General features: G+C 41.6%; 1 protein-coding gene across 1 annotated transcript; it reads right to left on the bottom strand.

Annotated features, from left to right (window-relative positions):
- Positions 1-306: 306 nt before the first annotated feature.
- Positions 307-17567, bottom strand: dolpp1 (dolichyldiphosphatase 1). Its single transcript, XM_041897659.2, has 8 exons — positions 17443-17567; positions 7771-7871; positions 7386-7470; positions 2663-2762; positions 2419-2517; positions 2082-2210; positions 1780-1869; positions 307-1662 (listed from the first exon to the last, which is right to left on the bottom strand). Exons 1-8 carry the CDS (start codon positions 17516-17518, stop codon positions 1626-1628), a joined length of 717 nt encoding a protein of 238 aa, XP_041753593.1. The 5' UTR covers positions 17519-17567; the 3' UTR covers positions 307-1625.
- Between the last annotated feature and the right edge of the window lie 909 nt (positions 17568-18476).

Here is an 18476-nt window from a genome sequence, read left to right as displayed (position 1 = left end):
CACCCTGTCCCCTTAATAATCCTGCCTCCTGAATCTAAGTGTTGGGACATGGGGGGGAACCAGACATTTTATTATCAAACTTTGTTAATGAAAAAGCAACAGTAATTTTTCATACTTGTCATCATATAGTAAGTTGATCTGGTTTCATCCAAATATCATGAAAAACATGACTTTGACACTTCATGACCTTTATAGAGGTCATATTAAGGGACATATTTCTTAAAATACATAATTATGCTTTTCTGGACCTCTGGACCACTTTTTGTTGACTATTCACTGAAGAATTGGATGGAAAAGAAGCATACATTTATACATAAACACATCATGTCTTTATTCAGCCTGATATGGGTTACACTAGATGGAAAAAATTATAATCTAAGAGAACTACTTCCCTTTATGGAGTTAATGACATTTCCAAACCAGCGTTTGACCCTCACCAGACAGCCTCAAACATCAGTTGTTGCATTTACGAGAGGAACACAGCATTATCACATGCTACGATTGACCTGAGGTTTCCTTTTAAAAACAAAACAAACATTTTTCCCTCAGCAGTCATATCGTTTGTTTTTCCACCAAAAGATATGGAATGTTTTGGAAAGGCAGGTGAAAAGAAAGTTAAGACAGACAAGTGGTAATCCACCATTTCATGTTCTCTAGAACCGCAACAAAAATGGAAAATAAATTTTAAAAAACTACAAATCCTAGGTTTCTGCTCCTTGGGTGTCAGACATGCAGGGAGAAAGGGTTTGATAAAACACTCCTTTGCTCACTGTGTGAGGAAGAGGCGCAGAAACACAGCACTTCCCCTTGTGTTGTGGCGCTCATTTCTCTGCTTATGTATCATCTCAAACAAACATAAATCCAGAACTTGGTGCTGTGCAGAAAGTAAACTAGCCTCGGCTTGTACATTATGTGAGCGCTTAAACGCCTGCAAGTCAATTTTGGAACCAAATACATAGGGTTGGCAGTCATACAGAGAGGAAAGCGGTATCAGAGGGGGGAACAGGGGGGTCTTTCACATGTAACTAGTGTTAAACGTTTTTTCCCCACCTTTTTCTTAAATTTTCAGAGTGCAAATTTGTTTACATTACGTTTTACACAAGTTTTTAAAAAATGGTTCTTTTTTGTAATATAAGAGCCAAAAAAAAAAAGCGGTTAACTTGTTTACCCCTAAAATTCTGCAATATAAAAATAAATCACTAATTTCATGCTGTTTTAACACCAGCCAATATTTGTTACTTGACAGAGCCCTCTTTCTTGGCTTTTCTGAAAATATTTTTCTTACAGTATATGGTTACTATCTGCGCGCGTGCGTTTACAGTTAAAATATATATTAATTTATCATTAAATAGTATGCCTCTTGCACAGTCTTGCATGCATTGGGGGAGCATTTGGGCAAGCTATACAAGGAGGCATGTGGACGGACTTGCTCAGGCTGTAGACTCCAGGCAGAGTCCAGACACTCTTTAGGTCCACCTGTAAATGGATGGCCTTTTTCCATTGCACCCAGGTCAGTCCAGAAGATGATTGATTCTCCAGTGTGTTTCTTTATGGTTTGAATGTCTGTATGTGTGTGTGTGTGTCTGTCTGTTCCTTCACTCAGTTTCCCCAAGGAACTGCTGAGATCACTGAAGTTTTGTTCCAAGCTTCCGTTGTCTGTTTCTGGAGGATAAGCAGACATTCAAACCATTACTACACATGTAAACATGGTTAAAAACAAACTCTATATGGAGTCACACAGATTCCCACTGAATTTGGTGATTAAAATATGTCCCTCACCTCGCCTCTGACCTGGTCACCGTGTACTCGAACCACAGGATGTTGGGGATCAGGCTCGTGTCCCGCACCAGAAAGAACTCTGATATCGGCCTGTCAGCAGTCAGGGATGGGGAGAGAGGTGGGACAAAGTCAAAAATGGAGAAACACTGAGAAAGTGAAAAGTACACAAGAGATAATCAAGATGAACAAATCAGAAACACTAGCTACAGTATACGCTGGCCAAATCCGTGCCAGGCTCTGATGGTTCACTTCTTGCTAAGCCAAGCCTGTGTGCCCCCCCTGAGAGGTGTCCCGTTCTTTACCATGCTGCCATCTTGGGGAATAGCGGTGTCAGCACCTCCTGTGTGAAGAAGAACCAGACTACTCCTATGGTGCTACCGGCCACTCCCCCATAGAAGACCTGACTCCAAGTGTGGTACAACAGGTATACCCTGAGAAAAAGATGCGTACATTATATATTTTTTTAAAATAGCAATTGTGCAATTCTTGTATTTAGCTAATTACGATACAGTTATTAACAGCTAAATAGTTTCAAGAGTTGGGACCAAATTGACCAACTGTGTCATGGTCTAAAAATACATTAAAATCTAGATAAATTAGTTGTTTTTTTACACTGGGTCTCCCCCTCCACTCCCTCACCTGCTGTATGACACTGATAAGGCCACGCCCAACAAGGTGATGGACAGTATGTGTCTCCACAGCAGCTCCACACACCGAGCGTTGTTCGTTTGATGCATTCTAGACACAGGAGGCAAAGTGCGTCAGCCGACATCAAATGCCATGTATGGTTACAATGCATACAGACTATGAATTTTTAAAAATCATTTTCATTACTTTTTTTTATTTGAAAATAAATGTTGTCTGGGAGAGAACAGTCACTCACCTTAAATAAAGGAAAAGAAAGAAGTAAACAACAAAAAACCAGATGAACTGGGAATGACTGGAGGGCATCCCATATTCCGTAGTCAGGGTTGTGTGAGCTCCTGGGAAAATATAAGGAAGAACAGGGATTAACCACATGGTATGACATTAATCACAAATAGGCGCTCTAGGCCATATGCATTGGCCATTTTTGTCCGTCAAAAGCTGAAATTAGTCAAACTCGTGACGGTTAAAGTCAAGAGTTGCTTACGTTAGAAATGCCTTCAACAACAAGCTGCCACCCATAGTATTGTTGTTTTGTGTGTATATATATATATATACACACACACACAGTGGGGAGAACAAGTATTTGATACACTGCCGATTTTGCAGGTTTTCCTACTTACAAAGCATGTAGAGGTCTGTAATTTTTATCATATGTACAATTCAAATGTGAGAGACGGAATCTAAAACAAAAATCCCGAAAATCACATTGTATGATTTTTAAATAATTAATTTGCATTTTATTGCATGACATAAGTATTTGATCACCTACCAACCAGTAAGAATTCCGGCTCTCACAGACCTGTTAGTTTTTCTTTAAGAAGCCCTCCTGTTCTCCACTCATTACCTGTATTAACTGCACCTGTTTGAACTCGTTACCTGTATAAAAGACACCTGTCCACACACTCAATCAAACAGACTCCAACCTCTCCACAATGGCCAAGACCAGAGAGCTGTGTAAGGACATCAGAGATAAAATTGTAGACCTGCACAAGGCTGGGATGGGCTACAGGACAATAGGCAAGCAGCTTGGTGAGAAGGCAACAACTGTTGGCGCAATTATTAGAAAGTGGAAGAAGTTCAAGATGACGGTCAATCACCCTCGGTCTGGGGCTCCATGCAAGATCTCACCTCGTGGGGCATCAATGATCATGAGGAAGGTGAGGGATCAGCCCAGAACTACACGGCAGGACCTGGTCAATGACCTGAAGAGAGCTGGGACCACAGTCTCAAAGAAAACCATTAGTAACACACTACGCCGTCATGGATTAAAATCCTGCAGCGCACGCTCAAGCCAGCGCATGTCCAGGCCCGTCTGAAGTTTGCCAATGACCATCTGGATGATCCAGAGGAGGAATGGGAGAAGGTCATGTGGTCTGATGAGACAAAAATATTGCTTTTTGGTCTAAACTGGAGGAAGAAGTAGGATGAGTACAACCCCAAGAACACCATCCCAACCGTGAAGCATGGAGGTGGAAACATCATTCTTTGGGGATGCTTTTCTGCAAAGGGGACAGGACGACTGCACCGTATTGAGAGGAGGATGGATGGGGCCATGTATCGCGAGATCTTGGCCAACAACCTCCTTCCCTCAGTAAGAGCATTGAAGATGGTCGTGGCTGGGTCTTCCAGTATGACAACGACCCGAAACACACAGCCAGGGCAACTAAGGAGTGGCTCCGTAAGAAGCATCTCAAGGTCCTGGAGTGGCCTAGTCAGTCTCCAGACCTAAACCCAATAGAAAATCTTTGTTCTCTCCACTGTGACCCATACAAAAGCGATTGGCTCATTTGTTTTTTTCTAATACAAAATCTGTCTGGCTGCGAACTGGAAGCATTAGCTAAGTAATGCTGTGTACCATTTCTGCATTCTGTCTTGCCTACAGTATGAACTTATGTTACCATACACCTACTGTATATTTGATGCACAGACAGACACTGTGTATTGGAATTATTTGTATGTTTACAATGCATTCGGAAAGTTCAGACCTTCACTTTTTCCACATTTTGTTTTACGTTACTTATTCTAAAATGGATTAACTTGTTCCCCCCCCTCATCAATCTACACACAATACCCCATAATGACAAAGCAAAAACAGGTTAAGGAATTGTTGCTAATTTATAATGAAATAATAAACTGAAATATCACATTTACACAAGTATTCAGACCCTTCACTCAGTACTTTGTTGAAGTACCTTTGGCAGCGATTTCAACCACGATTCTTCTTGGGTATGATGCTACAAGCTTGGCACACCTGTACTTGGGGAGTTTCTCCCATTCTTCTCTGCATATCCTGTCAAGCTCTGTCAGGTTGGATTGGGAGCGTCGCTGCACAGCTATTTTCATGTCTCTCCAGAGATGTTCGATCGGGTTAAAGGCCAGGCTCTGGCTGGGCTGTGTGCTTAGGGTGATTGTCCTGTTGGAAGGTGAACCTTCGCTCCAGTCTGAGGTCCTGAGCGCTCTGGAGCAGCTTTTCATCAAGGATCTCTCTCTACTTTGCTCCGTTCAGCTTTCCCTCGATCCTGACTAGTTTTCCAGTCCCTGCCTCTAAAAAACATCCCCACAGCATGATGCGGCCACCATGCTTCACCGTAGGGCGTGACGCTTGGCATTCAGGCCAAAGAGTTCAACCTTGGTTTCATCAGAGCAGATAATTGTGTTTCTCATGGTCCGAGAGTCCTTTAGGTGTCTTTTGGAAAACTCCAAGCGGTTTGTCATGTGCCTTTTACTGAGGAGTGGCTTCGGCCAGACAGAGCAAAGTACAAAGAGATCCTTGATGAAAACCTGCTCCAGAGCGCTCAGGACCTCAGACTGGAGCGAAGGTTCACCTTTCAACAGGACAACGACCCTACGCACATAGCCAAGACAACGCAGGAGTGGCTTCGGGACAAGTCTCTGAATGTCCTTGAGTGACCCAGCCAGAGCCCGGACTTGAACCCGATCTAACATCTCTGGAGAGACCTGAAAATAGCTGTGCAGCGACGCTCCCCATCCAACCTGACAGAGCTTGAGAGCACCTGCAGAGAAGAATGGGAGAAATTCCCCAAATGTGTGCCAAGCTTGTAGCGTCATACCCAAGAAGACTCAAGGCGGTAATCGCTGCCAACTGGTGCTTCAACAAAGTACTGAGTAAAGGGTCTGAATACTTACAGTGAGGGAAAAAAGTATTTGATCCCCTGCTGATTTTGTACATTTGCCCACTGACAAAGAAATGATCAGTCTATAATATTAATGGTAGGTTTATTTGAACAGTGAGAGACAGAATAACAAAAAAATCCAGAAAAACGCATATCAAAAATGTTATAAATTGATTTGCATTTTAAATGAGGGAAATAAGTATTTGACCCCCTCTCAATCAGAAAGATTTCTGGCTCCCAGGTGTCTTTTATACAGGTAACGAGCTGAGATTAGGAGCACACTCTTAAAGGGAGTGCTCCTAATCTCAGTTTGTTACCTGTATAAAAGACACCTGTCCACAGAAGCAATCAATCAGATTCCAAGCGCTCCACCATGGCCAAGACAAAAGAGCTCTCCAAGGATGTCAGGGACAAGATTGTAGACCTACACAAGGCTGGAATGGGCTACAAGACCATCGGCAAGCAGCTTGGTGAGAAGGTGACAAAAGTTGGTGCGATTATTCGCAAATGGAAGAAACACAAAATAACTGTCAATCTCCCTCAGCCTGGGGCTCCATGCAAGATCTCACCTCGTGGAGTTGCAATGATCATGAGAACGGTGAGGAATCAGCCCAGAACTACACGGGAGGATCTTGTCAATGATCTCAAGGCAGCTGGGACCATAGTCACCAAGAAAACAATTGGTAACACACTACGCCGTGAAGGACTGAAATCCTGCAGCGCCCGCAAGGTCCCCCTGCTCAAGAAAGGACATATACAGGGCCGTCTGAAGTTTGCCAATGAACATCTGAATGATTCAGAGGAGAACTGGGTGAAAGTGTTGTGGTCAGATGAGACCAAAATCGAGCTCTTTGCCATCAACTCAACTCGCCGTGTTTGGAGGAGGAGGAATGCTGCCTATGACCCCAAGAACACCATCCCCACCGTCAAACATGGAGGTGGAAACATTATGCTTTGGGGGTGTTTTTCTGCTAAGGGGACAGGACAACTTCACCGCATCAAAGGGACAATGGACGGGGCCATGTACCGTGAAATCTTGGGTGAGAACCTCCTTCCCTTAGCCAGGGCATTGAAAATGGGTCGCGGATGGGTATTCCAGCATGACAATGACCCAAAACACACGGCCAAGGCAACAAAGGAGTGGCTCAAGAAGAAGCACATTAAGGTCCTAGAGTGGCCTAGCCAGTCTCCAGACCTTAATCCCATAGAAAATCTGTGGAGGGAGCTGAAGGTTCGAGTTGCTAAACGTCAGCCTCGAAACCTTAATGACTTGGAGAAGATCTGCAAAGAGGAGTGGGACAACATCCCTCCTGAGATGTGTGCAAACCTGGTGGTCAACTACAAGAAACGTCTGACCTCTGTGATTGCCAACAAGGGTTTTGCCACCAAGTACTAAGTAATGTTTTGCAGAGGGGTCAAATACTTATTTCCCTCATTAAAATGCAAATCAATTTATAACATTTTTGACATGCGTTTTTCTGGATATTTTTGTTGTTATTCTGTCTCTCACTGTTCAAATAAACCTACCATTAAAATTATAGACTGATCATGTCTTTGTCAGTGGGCAAACGTACAAAATCAGCAGGGGATCAAATACTTTTTTCCCCCTCACTGTATGTAAATGTGATTTTTTAAAAATACATTTGCAAAAAAAATAAAAAAATAGTTTTTGCTTTGTTATTATGGGGTATTGTGTGTAGACTGATGAGGGGAAAAAACAATTTAATCAATTTTAGAATAAGGCTGTAACGTAACAAATGTGTAAAAAGTCAAGGGGTTGAATACTTTCCAAATGTACTGAGTCACTACAGTCGTTTTCCTCACCTTCACATGGGCGGGGCTCCCGTAGAATATGCTTCAGCAGCCAATTCACCCCTTCGTTCAGTACAAGCCCACCGAAGAAAGAGATCTAGGGACGAGGAATGGGAAAAGGATTAGGTGTGATCATATGCCTTAGTCCACCATGTGAATGAATACAGCTTTTAGATATTTTCTTACAGCAATGTAACTTGCAACATCAGCCTAATCTTTACTATTAATGGGCAATAGACCAATAATAATCTAATCTATATGACCTTGCACAAGCATTTCTGTATGTAGGGCTTAGTGCGTGTCATATGTGAGTGTGACATGTCCTATCCTCATTTAGTGGTCCAGCAGGGATTTAGGTAACCCCATATGGGCTAAGTATCTGGGTTACATTACTTACCGTGTGCAGTTCACGCTTGAACACTATGAGGGTGACAAAGCCTACGAGGATCGCTATGGGCAGCAGGCTGGTGTAGGCCAACACTTGTCCTGTCAGATCCCCTTTGAGAACAACCAACAAGAAATTCTTATACACAATCCCCTTTCAGGAAAATGTGAACATTCAGGCGGAACTTACATCAGGGCATGTGGGGTATACAGTGGGGAAAAAAAGTATTTAGTCAGCCACCAATTGTGCAAGTTCTCCCACTTAAAAAGATGAGAGAGGCCTGTAATTTTCATCATAGGTACACGTCAACTATGACAGACAAATTGAGAAAAAAAAATCCAGAAAATCACATTGTAGGATTTTTTATGAATTTATTTGCAAATTATGGTGGAAAATAAGTATTTGGTCACCTACAAACAAGCAAGATTTCTGGCATTCACAGACCTGTAACTTCTTCTTTAAGAGGCTCCTCTGTCCTCCACTCGTTACCTGTATTAATGGCACCTGTTTGAACTTGTTATCAGTATAAAAGACACCTGTCCACAACCTCAAACAGTCACACTCCAAACTCCACTATGGCCAAGACCAAAGAGCTGTCAAAGGACACCAGAAACAAAATTGTAGACCTGCACCAGGCTGGGAAGACTGAATCTGCAATAGGTAAGCAGCTTGGTTTGAAGAAATCAACTGTGGGAGCAATTATTAGGAAATGGAAGACATACAAGACCACTGATAATCTCCCTCGATCTGGGGCTCCACGCAAGATCTCACCCCGTGGGGTCAAAATGATCACAAGAACAGTGAGCAAAAATCCCAGAACCACACGGGGGGACCTAGTGAATGACCTGCAGAGAGCTGGGACCAAAGTAACAAAGCCTACCATCAGTAACACACTACGCCGCCAGGGACTCAAATCCTGCAGTGCAAGACGTGTCCCCCTGCTTAAGCCAGTACATGTCCAGGCCCCGTCTGAAGTTTGCTAGAGTGCATTTGGATGATCCAGAAGAGGATTGGGAGAATGTCATATGGTCAGATGAAACCAAAATAGAACTTTTTGGTCAAAACTCAACTCGTCGTGTTTGGAGGACAAAGAATGCCGAGTTGCATCCAAAGAACACCATACCTACTGTGAAGCATGGGGGTGGAAACATCATGCTTTGGGGCTGTTTTTCTGCAAAGGGACCAGGACGACTGATCCGTGTAAAGGAAAGAATGAATGGGGCCATGTATCGTGAGATTTTGAGTGAAAACCTCCTTCCATCAGAAAGGGCATCGAAGATGAAACGTGGCTGGGTCTTTCAGCATGACAATGATCCCAAACACACCGCCCGGGCAACAAAGGAGTGGCTTCGTAAGAAGCATTTCAAGGTCCTGGAGTGGCTTAGCCAGTCTCCAGATCTCAATGCCATAGAAAATCTTTGGAGGGAGTTGAAAGTCCGTGTTGCCCAGCGACAGCCCCAAAACATCACTGCTCTAGAGGAGATCTGCATGGAGGAATGGGCCAAAATACCAGCAACAGTGTGTGAAAACCTTGTGAAGACTTACAGAAAACGTTTGACCTGTGTCATTGCCAACAAAGGGTATATAAAAGTATTGAGAAACTTTTGTTATTGACCAAATACTTATATTCCACCATAATTTGCAAATAAATTAATTAAAAATCCTACAATGTAAATTTCTGGAATTTTTTTTCTCTTTATGTCTGTCATAGTTGACGTGTACCTATGATGAAAATTACAGGCCTCTCTCATCTTTTTAAGTGGGAGAACTTGCACAATTGGTGGCTGACTAAATCCTTTTTTCCCCACTGTACAACTTACATCAGGGCATGTGGGGTATACAACTTACATCAGGGCATGTGGGGTATACAACTTACATTAGGGCATGTGGGGTATACAACTTACATCAGGGCATGTGGGGGTATATAGGTTGTGGTGTGCCTACCCTGTCTAGGTATGACTCCGAGGAAGAAGGTGAATACTCTGTTGAAGTTCTCATATGACTTTTACAACTTTCCACAGCCCTACAAGCTCGACGTCATGTATACCGTGAATAACTTGTAAGTGCAGTTATTATAACAGTAACACTCAACTCTGTGTAGAACCTGGGCTAACCTTTCCAATGCACAGATCAATGAGGACTTAAGGAGAAGAGGCATGCATCAAGCTAGCTACAGAACTCCTACAGATGGTATCCATGACTGGGAGTTATAGGTTAGGTACTGTTTGGTGTAGCACAGATATTTCAACCAACCTTAACGATACCATCTTCATTCTGAATTCATCCAAACATGCATCTTCTAAAATGTCTGTGTCCAGTTGCAGGTGGTGCGTTTGAATTTAGAAAATGCTCTGTTACTAAAATTAATAATTGTTTTGCTTCATGAAGTAATCAAACAATGTGTACGCCACCATCTTGTCTTTGAAATCTTCTCTCATTGATCAAGACAGGTGAGTGTCATGCGGGACTTTGGGGTGGACCCACCTGCCTCGATCAATGAGAAGATTTCAAAGACAAGATGGTGGCGTACACATTGTTGGATTACTTCATAGAGAAAAACATTTATTTTAATAACGGAGCATTTTCTCAATTGAAAACGCACCACCTCCAACTGGACAAAGACATTTTAGAAGATACAGGTTTGGCCGAATCGAGAATGACAATTGTGTCGCCAAGTTAAGGCGTCAGCATGCTTTGGTTAAGCTGCCGCCTAGCCGAACTCAGCTAGGCGAACCCAATGAATGTGCTCGCATTAGGGCTGTCCCCAGTGTTGCCAACTCCTCAGTAAGGAAAGTCGCTATTGGCTGTCCTAAAAGTTGCTAAATAATGTAATCAACTAATTTGCATAATTGACCATGTGCATGTAATTGTGATGGACACTGTAGGAGAGAGGAAAAGCGTTGTGGGAGAGACAAAGTGACTAAAAAAACACCCTACATTTCCATCCCGCCCTGAATGTAAGCCAGGGCGGGATCAGCCAGCAGCGGCTTCCCACATGTGCGATTCATTTGCAGTCTGGACGCGGAGGGGTGAACATCTCCTGCTCTGACTGCAGCTGGGAGGGACTGCTGTGCGAGGACTGGGCCGCCTGTGAATGCTTTGGGAGGGGGTGGGGCCCACGGCAGCACCCGCTGCTCGTTGAGAAGAGTAAGAACGATACGTGCTTTCACGTCAGAGTCTCCAAAAGTCTCCAATAACACCAGAAAAAGTCGCTAGATTTGTCGCTAGTCGCTTTTTGAAAAATATGTCGCTAGAGGGGTCTGAATACTCGCTAAATATAGCGACAAAGTCGCTAAGTTGGCAACACTGGCTGTCCCCGACAAAAAAAAATCTTGGTCGTCCGAGAGTTGTCCTGTTCTTTCGACCAATCGATTGGTCAAAATGTTTAAACTTATTTTTCCATATATAGACAGACACACCCTATCTGTTTGAATAAAACCAACTACATATGCACTGAGCTTGTCTGATGCTTTAAGCACAATGTTTGATTAAATAATGAAGACACACAAATGACTCAAGAAAGAGCCCGATGGGCAAACAGTGTTAAAAAAAATTATGCGAGTGCCTGTGTGACTGGTGCACATTGTCTCACTCTCCTCCCTACTGCAGTGAAAATGCACCACAACACAGCAAGTGTTTATGGCGCTGTCCGTGCTGAAGCTGCAACATCATTTCAGCCATTTAGTTTCTTACTTGTTTCTGACTGAAAAGGTTCTGTTACTGAAATCCTTAATTTGTTTAGGAAAAACATTCCCTATTCCCTCAACCCTTTCCCTCTTTACGTGAAACATGTAAGCATCGCATGCGACCAATAGGGCCTGACCTATTTAGCCTATCATAATCCCATTAATAAATTGGTTATAACAAACTCTGAACACAGTAATGTTGACAGCAAAATGGATGCGGAGGACGTGAAAAATAAACTCGAAACAGGCAAATGTTTACTGATTGCTCAGGAGGGAAAGGGGAAGTCAGATCTGTTGAAGATATGACTTAGTTGTGAAAACTACTGGAGATCAAGAAAAGGGAGGGTATAGGAGCAAGCACTGCGTGAGTATTATGTGTGCCAAACAGTTGCTGTTAAATTACAATATTCTAATTTTCTGACCATTTCGAACATTGTAAACAACAAATAAGTGTACCAGAGAGTCTGTTCTAACGAGAAAAAAAAAGATAAGGCCTTTATTACAGCAGACTAAAAACAGTTGCATGCATTCGTGAATTGCGGTTTATTTATTGTTTAGGCTAATTATTCAAAGCTCCCTTCATTATTTAATTTTAAAACTAAAATGCTTGATTGCATTTCAAAGCATGAATGTCTTGTATGCTGTGTGATGGCATGAACGAATGAATGATTTATACAGTAGCCTATATATTGGAATATAGGCATAAGTAAGTTATGGTATTAAGACTAAACAGGACGCGCCCTTAGGCTTACAGCTCGATGGTGGTTATACAAAGCTACTATACAAAGCCTACTAATGATAAAGACATTACAATTATTATAATGATCATAATAATAAGGATATCAAGAAAAGGACGGTATAGGAGCGAGAGCTGCATGCATATTATGTGACAAACAGGTGCTATTAGATTACATTTACATAATTTAGCAGACGCTCTTATCCAGAGCACTTATAAATTGAGTTGATGTTATATAGTAACTACATAGTAATCATCTTAGTAACAACAATGTAGGTAAATAGTAATTGCAATGTAATTAGATTACAATATTATTTTTCTGCCCGTTTGGAACAGTGTAAACACTAAATACATTATAAGTAATACCAGTCTGTTCGAACAAAAAAAGTAAAGCCTTTATTACAGCATAGTGAAGATTAAAAACAGCCAAATCTGTGAACTTGTTTTTTCCAACATGTTGCCATTGCATGAGGCTTGGTGCTCACGGAATCAGTAGGCTACTAAACAAACACTCAAACAGGCAACAGAAGCAAGATCTGTCTTATTTATGTAGTTATATATGGATGATTTATAAACCCAGCCACATTTAACAGTTAGGCTATTGATTAATGACCTAATTAAGTTGGAGTTTGCTCTCTCAATATTCTTAGACAATTAGGCTAAGCCCTATTTGCACGGGACTAGTATTACTGGAGAACGTTGGTTATGTAAGTATTACCCCAGAATGTCCGTTGCTCCAGAGGACTATTCGGACTGGATTCGTTTTTTCTTAACTGCCCCCTGTAATTCTTCATTATTTTCCAAATAAATTGACCGTCATGAGGGAAGCCTGGAGTTTTTTTTCTAGGCGTGAAGATGACAAGTCCAGGTGATAACTGGGCTACACTGATAACTAGAGCTTGGTTCCCAAGTTTCTAAAACATACCAAACCATCTTTGGTATAGTGTCGCCATAATATTTGAGTTGACCAAGTGTGATCATAATCATTAGGATATTTTAGCGATCTAAATGCCCCCGAGCCTTCAGATGTGAGCTAAACAGTGCACTTGCACTTGAGATGCGTTAAGGCTATGGATGCGAAAGTGAATTTATAATTTCCAAACGTTTAGGCCAGTTGTATGACGCTTTGCGATCTTAAATAGGCACAATATTTTTTACTGATGCATTCGGCAATATTCAACTCATACGCACAAAACATATGAAACAAATAATTCACTGAAAGTTAATACATGTAGGTAGGCCCTTCATATATAGGCTATGCGCAGCACTTCATTCCATTTATCGAATCAGTTATTGTTTTCTTACTCAAACCACGAGATACCTGTCAAACTCAGACATTCCTCTCAAAACACAAGAATGTCGATTCGCACGGGACTAGTATTATCAGAGGATCTTTGAGTTTGCCAAAGAACAGTAAGTTATTCTGTCTGGAATTGTTACTCTGTACAAATTACTGACATGGCAGATCCGGAAGGGACTAAAATTACAGATGTGGTGTTTTGTGCTTGTGCACATAATTACATTACCCGACCACCCCCAGTAAAACTAATCCCTTCCGAATAGGGCTTAAGGCAAGGGCTGTTTCCTCTTCCCTGCTGCTCTCAATATGCTTGTTAATTTTGCTATTATGCACATAGCAACATAGGGAAAGGTGCCAATTCTACGGCGCACTGAAGATTATGTTTCAGTACCGTGGACAGCAACCATATCCAACGCGGGAGAAAGCGCATGTTATAAAATAATATTAGATGCAGTGGCGGCTCCTGAAAAAATTCTCAGGGGGGGCAATTTTTCTGATGATTTAGGTGACCTACACACATTTTAAAAAAGATATGTCCAGCAACAACATGAAGACAGGGGCAGCATATAAGTCAATACTGATATACACATTACTTGCTTCAAAAAGGCCTCATGGTTGAATTGGAAATATGTGCACCTGAGCATAATTCACAACAAGCAAGCAGGAGCTTTTGATAGAGGCTACTGAAAACATTGATGCAAGTTATTGGTAATAAGAATTTTTTATAGACTTCCATATTCTGCCCTCTTGTATAGATTTGTGAAAATGAACAGTGATAGACATTTTGCCTGAAAACAGAATTTGAAAATAATTTCTAGAAAAGGTAAACACAGCTATCTGTATGGCTTTGTAAAAATGAACAACCATATTCTGGCCAATTGTATAGATTTGTAAAAATGAACATGAACAGATTTTTTTTTTTTTTTACTTTTTTAAAAATGAAAAATAACTATTTTAAACAACATCAACTGTGAACTGATTTGGGTGTGTGTGTGTTAAAGAGACAGACAGGGAGGGACAAAGAGAGAGAGAGGCTACATTACTTGTACTGAAACTGTTCTAGCTTGCTGCATGATCAAATTCAGCTGATGTGCATAGCAATGCACGTAATGGGCATTCTTGAAATGCTTACGCACCTTTTGCTGCACACCAGCCTTCTCTCCCCTCACACTGGCTCCATCGTAAGCTTGCGCAATGAGTTTGACTTTCTCGTCGTCGGCAAAAAGACCGTTCAGTCTCTCCAAAAGCACACTGGCGATTGAGACTGAGGTTGATTCCGAGATGGGAAGGAACTCAAAAAAGCGCTCCTGCACTTTGTGGTTGCTATCTATGTACCTCAGCACAAGCACCAGCTGTGTCTGTGTAGAAACGTCCGTGGTCTCGTCAGCTTGGATAGCTACGAAGTTCGCCGACTTCACCTCCTCCACAATATGTTCCCTCATGACCGCTAGCATACACTCCAGTAGCTCGTTTTGAATGGTATTTGATGTGCCCTTGAAAACTTTAGCATTTTTAAGATGGTCATCAAACACCTCATCTAATTGTGCCACAAAGTTGACAAGTCCAAGAAAAATACCAGGGTTGGTGGAGCCCTCAGTTTCATCTTTGCCTCGCAAAGCTAGCCATCTTGACAGTTGTACGTGAATTGATTGACGCTGCTACCCGCTCTTTTCTTAGTTATGTTCATGGTTACTTATGTTACGTATGACAAAAGCGCGTAAGTGCAAGCCCCCCCGGAACCCATAGAGATTGTATTGAAAGCTCTGATATTTGAAAAAATAAATTTTTTACATGATAGTCTATGAGAGACTCCTGGGCGATTTTCAACCTGACTGAAATCGCCCCAAAAGGGGCGGGGCCATTTGAAGCACGACTTTAGCCTGATTGGACATTTAGTGGCAGATCAGACGTCTAGATTAGAACACTGAAAACTACTGTTGCCGTGATATAATTGATTAGAAAAAAAATCCCTTCCTTTTCCCGTTTGGCAGTGCGTCGCCCATATCGCCCTAATGAACACACCGCCCCTGATTAGATGTATTAGTGTTGCGCCATTATTTGTACATAATATAACCATATACAATTTCAGTATCACATGTCTTAGAGTGATGGACTGTGCCATCCCAGTGGCCTCAGCAATGGATTAGTCCACTGAGACATTCGCGAATCAGATCAGGTAGGTGTTTCGTGCGCCATGAAAAAAATAAAAGTGACTGGTCAACTAAAGAAATCTCGGTCAACCAACAGTCTATCCACCAAACAATCGACTAGTCGACTAACTGGGGTCAACCCTAGCTCGCATACTCCCTGAAGAGATTTGCTTGAAAAACGAGAAAAGTGGTAAGAGCACTTTTTGTCAATTTTGAGACGCTGTTGCAAGTATACGCTTCCTCAAAATAGTCTAAATTAATCTAAGATAACTCATGAAATATCATTAATTTCGACGTTTTAGCCAAGGACATCTTAGTCATGCAATTTTACATCTAACTAAGATGTTTGGTGCAGTATTTCTCAATTTAAAAAAAAATTCTACATGAAAACGATTGAACACACTTCATTGAAAAAAATCCTACTGTTGACCAATGACCAAGGAAGGGGTGTAGACTTCAGCTACCGACTTCAGATTGCCTCGAGAATTTTTGGGGTGTGCAGGAACAACCGAAAAAATCCTTGCTGAAGACAAACTTCACAAAATGTCATCATATTATATGAACAAACTGTTTCGGCTGGGAATCATGTGGATGCCGTTAAAGCTGCAATATGTAACTTTTTGGGCAACCTGACCAAATTCACATATAAATGTGTGTTGTAGATCTGTCATTCTTATTCAAAGCAAGACTAAGATGCAGTAGATCTGTTCTATTTGAGCAAATTATATGCTTCCTGTTAAGTTTCGTTTTTGACTTTCGGTTTGGTACACCAGCTTCAAACAGATGAAAATAAAATGTTTTGGGTAATGGGAAATATATTTCACAACGGTTTAGATGGAACAATGATTCACTGTACTTGCTTGTTTTGTCACAAACTAAAATTAGGCAAACTTAGATTTCTTGCGACTGGGAAATGGCGGATTGAGTTCTGCATAGCACATCTTTAAGGTTGGTAGAACATTCTGTGCTACACCAAACAGTACCTAACCTGTAACTCCCAGTAATGGATACCAAAAATCTTTGGTAAACTCACATTCTCAGGTGTTACAATCTGTAGCTAGCATCAAGCAGCAGTTACATGCTCAATGTGATATAGCTGATTGTTAGAGTTAATATTCAAACACGATAAGGTTAGTAAGCTAAATTGTATGATTCTTTTTTTTTATCGTTACCCACGTGCCATTACAATGGGTGAAGGTTGGTGTACTGGGTAGTTGGCAAGTTATCTAAACCAGCTAACGTGAAGGTGTTTGTACAAGGCATTACAAATTGTAAATTTGCGTGATAAAGGTAACACGATCCACATATGTTTTGTCAATGTTCATGTTTGAGGCTTGGAAGGCATAACGTTAGCTGGCCAACTACACTCCGTGTCTTTCAGCTAAGCAGCTAACGTTAATTTAGCTAGCTACCTTACGATCTCACAAAACGAGTTGGCTATACTGGGCCAGTAGTAAAGTAGCAACTCTAAAAGATGCAAACTAGATACATTCGAAACGAAAACATTTCATTATGGGCATGGGTTGTATATGACCATTTTTAAATACAACACTTATATGTAGCAATGAAAGCTCGAGCTAGTTAGCTTGGCATTGTGGACAACTTCCCAACTGCGCATGCGGAACTGTCACACAATTTGGCAGTTCACGTTCGGAGCTGTGTACGCTTTTTTCAGGTCTCATTATTTGGCAGTTCCCGTCGGTCGTGCCCAATCAGTTGCAAATCATCTCACGATTTCTTGCAGATTACAGAAGTTTCGAGCATCTATCAGACGAATGTAAACGAAGAGTAACGCGTAGTAAATACACTTACCAGCAGGGAACTCTACGTGGGTTAGCGATATCGACCGCCATCGAAGTGGTACCGAGCACTGTTCTTCCGACGCCATCTTTCCCGGACACCGGGCAATGTGGATCGACGAATCAGAATGTAATACGTAATCCGTCCAACCAATTGGAAACACGGTCTCTTCTACGAAAATCATCCATTCACAAGAGTAGATCGCCATGAAAGAAATATGGCCAATCAAAATGAGTTTTTCCCCACAAAAGGGCATTATTACAGACAGAAATACTCTGCAGTTTCAACAGCTGTCCAGGTGGCTGGTCTCAGACAATCCCGCAGGTGAAGAAGCCCTGGTGGTTACGCCTGGTCTGCGGTTGTGAGGCCTGTTGGACATACAGCCGAATTCTCTAAAATGACATTGGAGGCGGCTTATGGTAGAGAAATTAACGTTAAATTATTTGGCAACAGCTCTGGTGGACATTCTGGCAGTCAGCATGCCAATTGCACGCTCCCTCAACTTGTGGCCTTGTGTTGTGTGACAAAACTACACATTTGTGTGGCCTTTTATTTTCCCCAAAACAAGGTGCACCTGTGTAATGATCATGCTGTTTAATCAGCTTCTTGATATGCCACACCTGTCAGGTGGATGGACTATCTTGGTAAAGGAGAAATGCTTGCTAACAGGGATGTAAACAAATTTGTGCACAACGTTTTAGAGAAATACGCCTTTTTGTGCATATGTAACATTTCTGTAATTTTATTTCAGCTCATGAAACATGGGACCAACACTTTACATGTTGCATTTATATTTTTGTTCAGTATATTTAGCTATCCTTAAATATAATTGACAAATGTCTGACCCCATACTTTCATGTACAGTACAAAAGGCTATAGCAAAGAAATGTGGAAGTAGAATTGTCATTCACACTTGACCGTTGACTTGAAAGCTTGACTGATGTCCTGAGAGATCTCTCTTTTAGGTGATGCAATGCCATAAGCCAAAGACAGTCACAATTTTTGTTTGATTGGAAAAAGTCCAATTAATAGATATTTTAATAAGG

Source organism: Coregonus clupeaformis, chromosome 15 (genome assembly GCF_020615455.1).
Source record: "Coregonus clupeaformis isolate EN_2021a chromosome 15, ASM2061545v1, whole genome shotgun sequence".
Lineage (NCBI taxonomy): Eukaryota > Metazoa > Chordata > Actinopteri > Salmoniformes > Salmonidae > Coregonus > Coregonus clupeaformis.
Note: the sequence above shows the minus strand (reverse complement) of the source record. Positions and strands in the feature narration are given on the sequence as shown.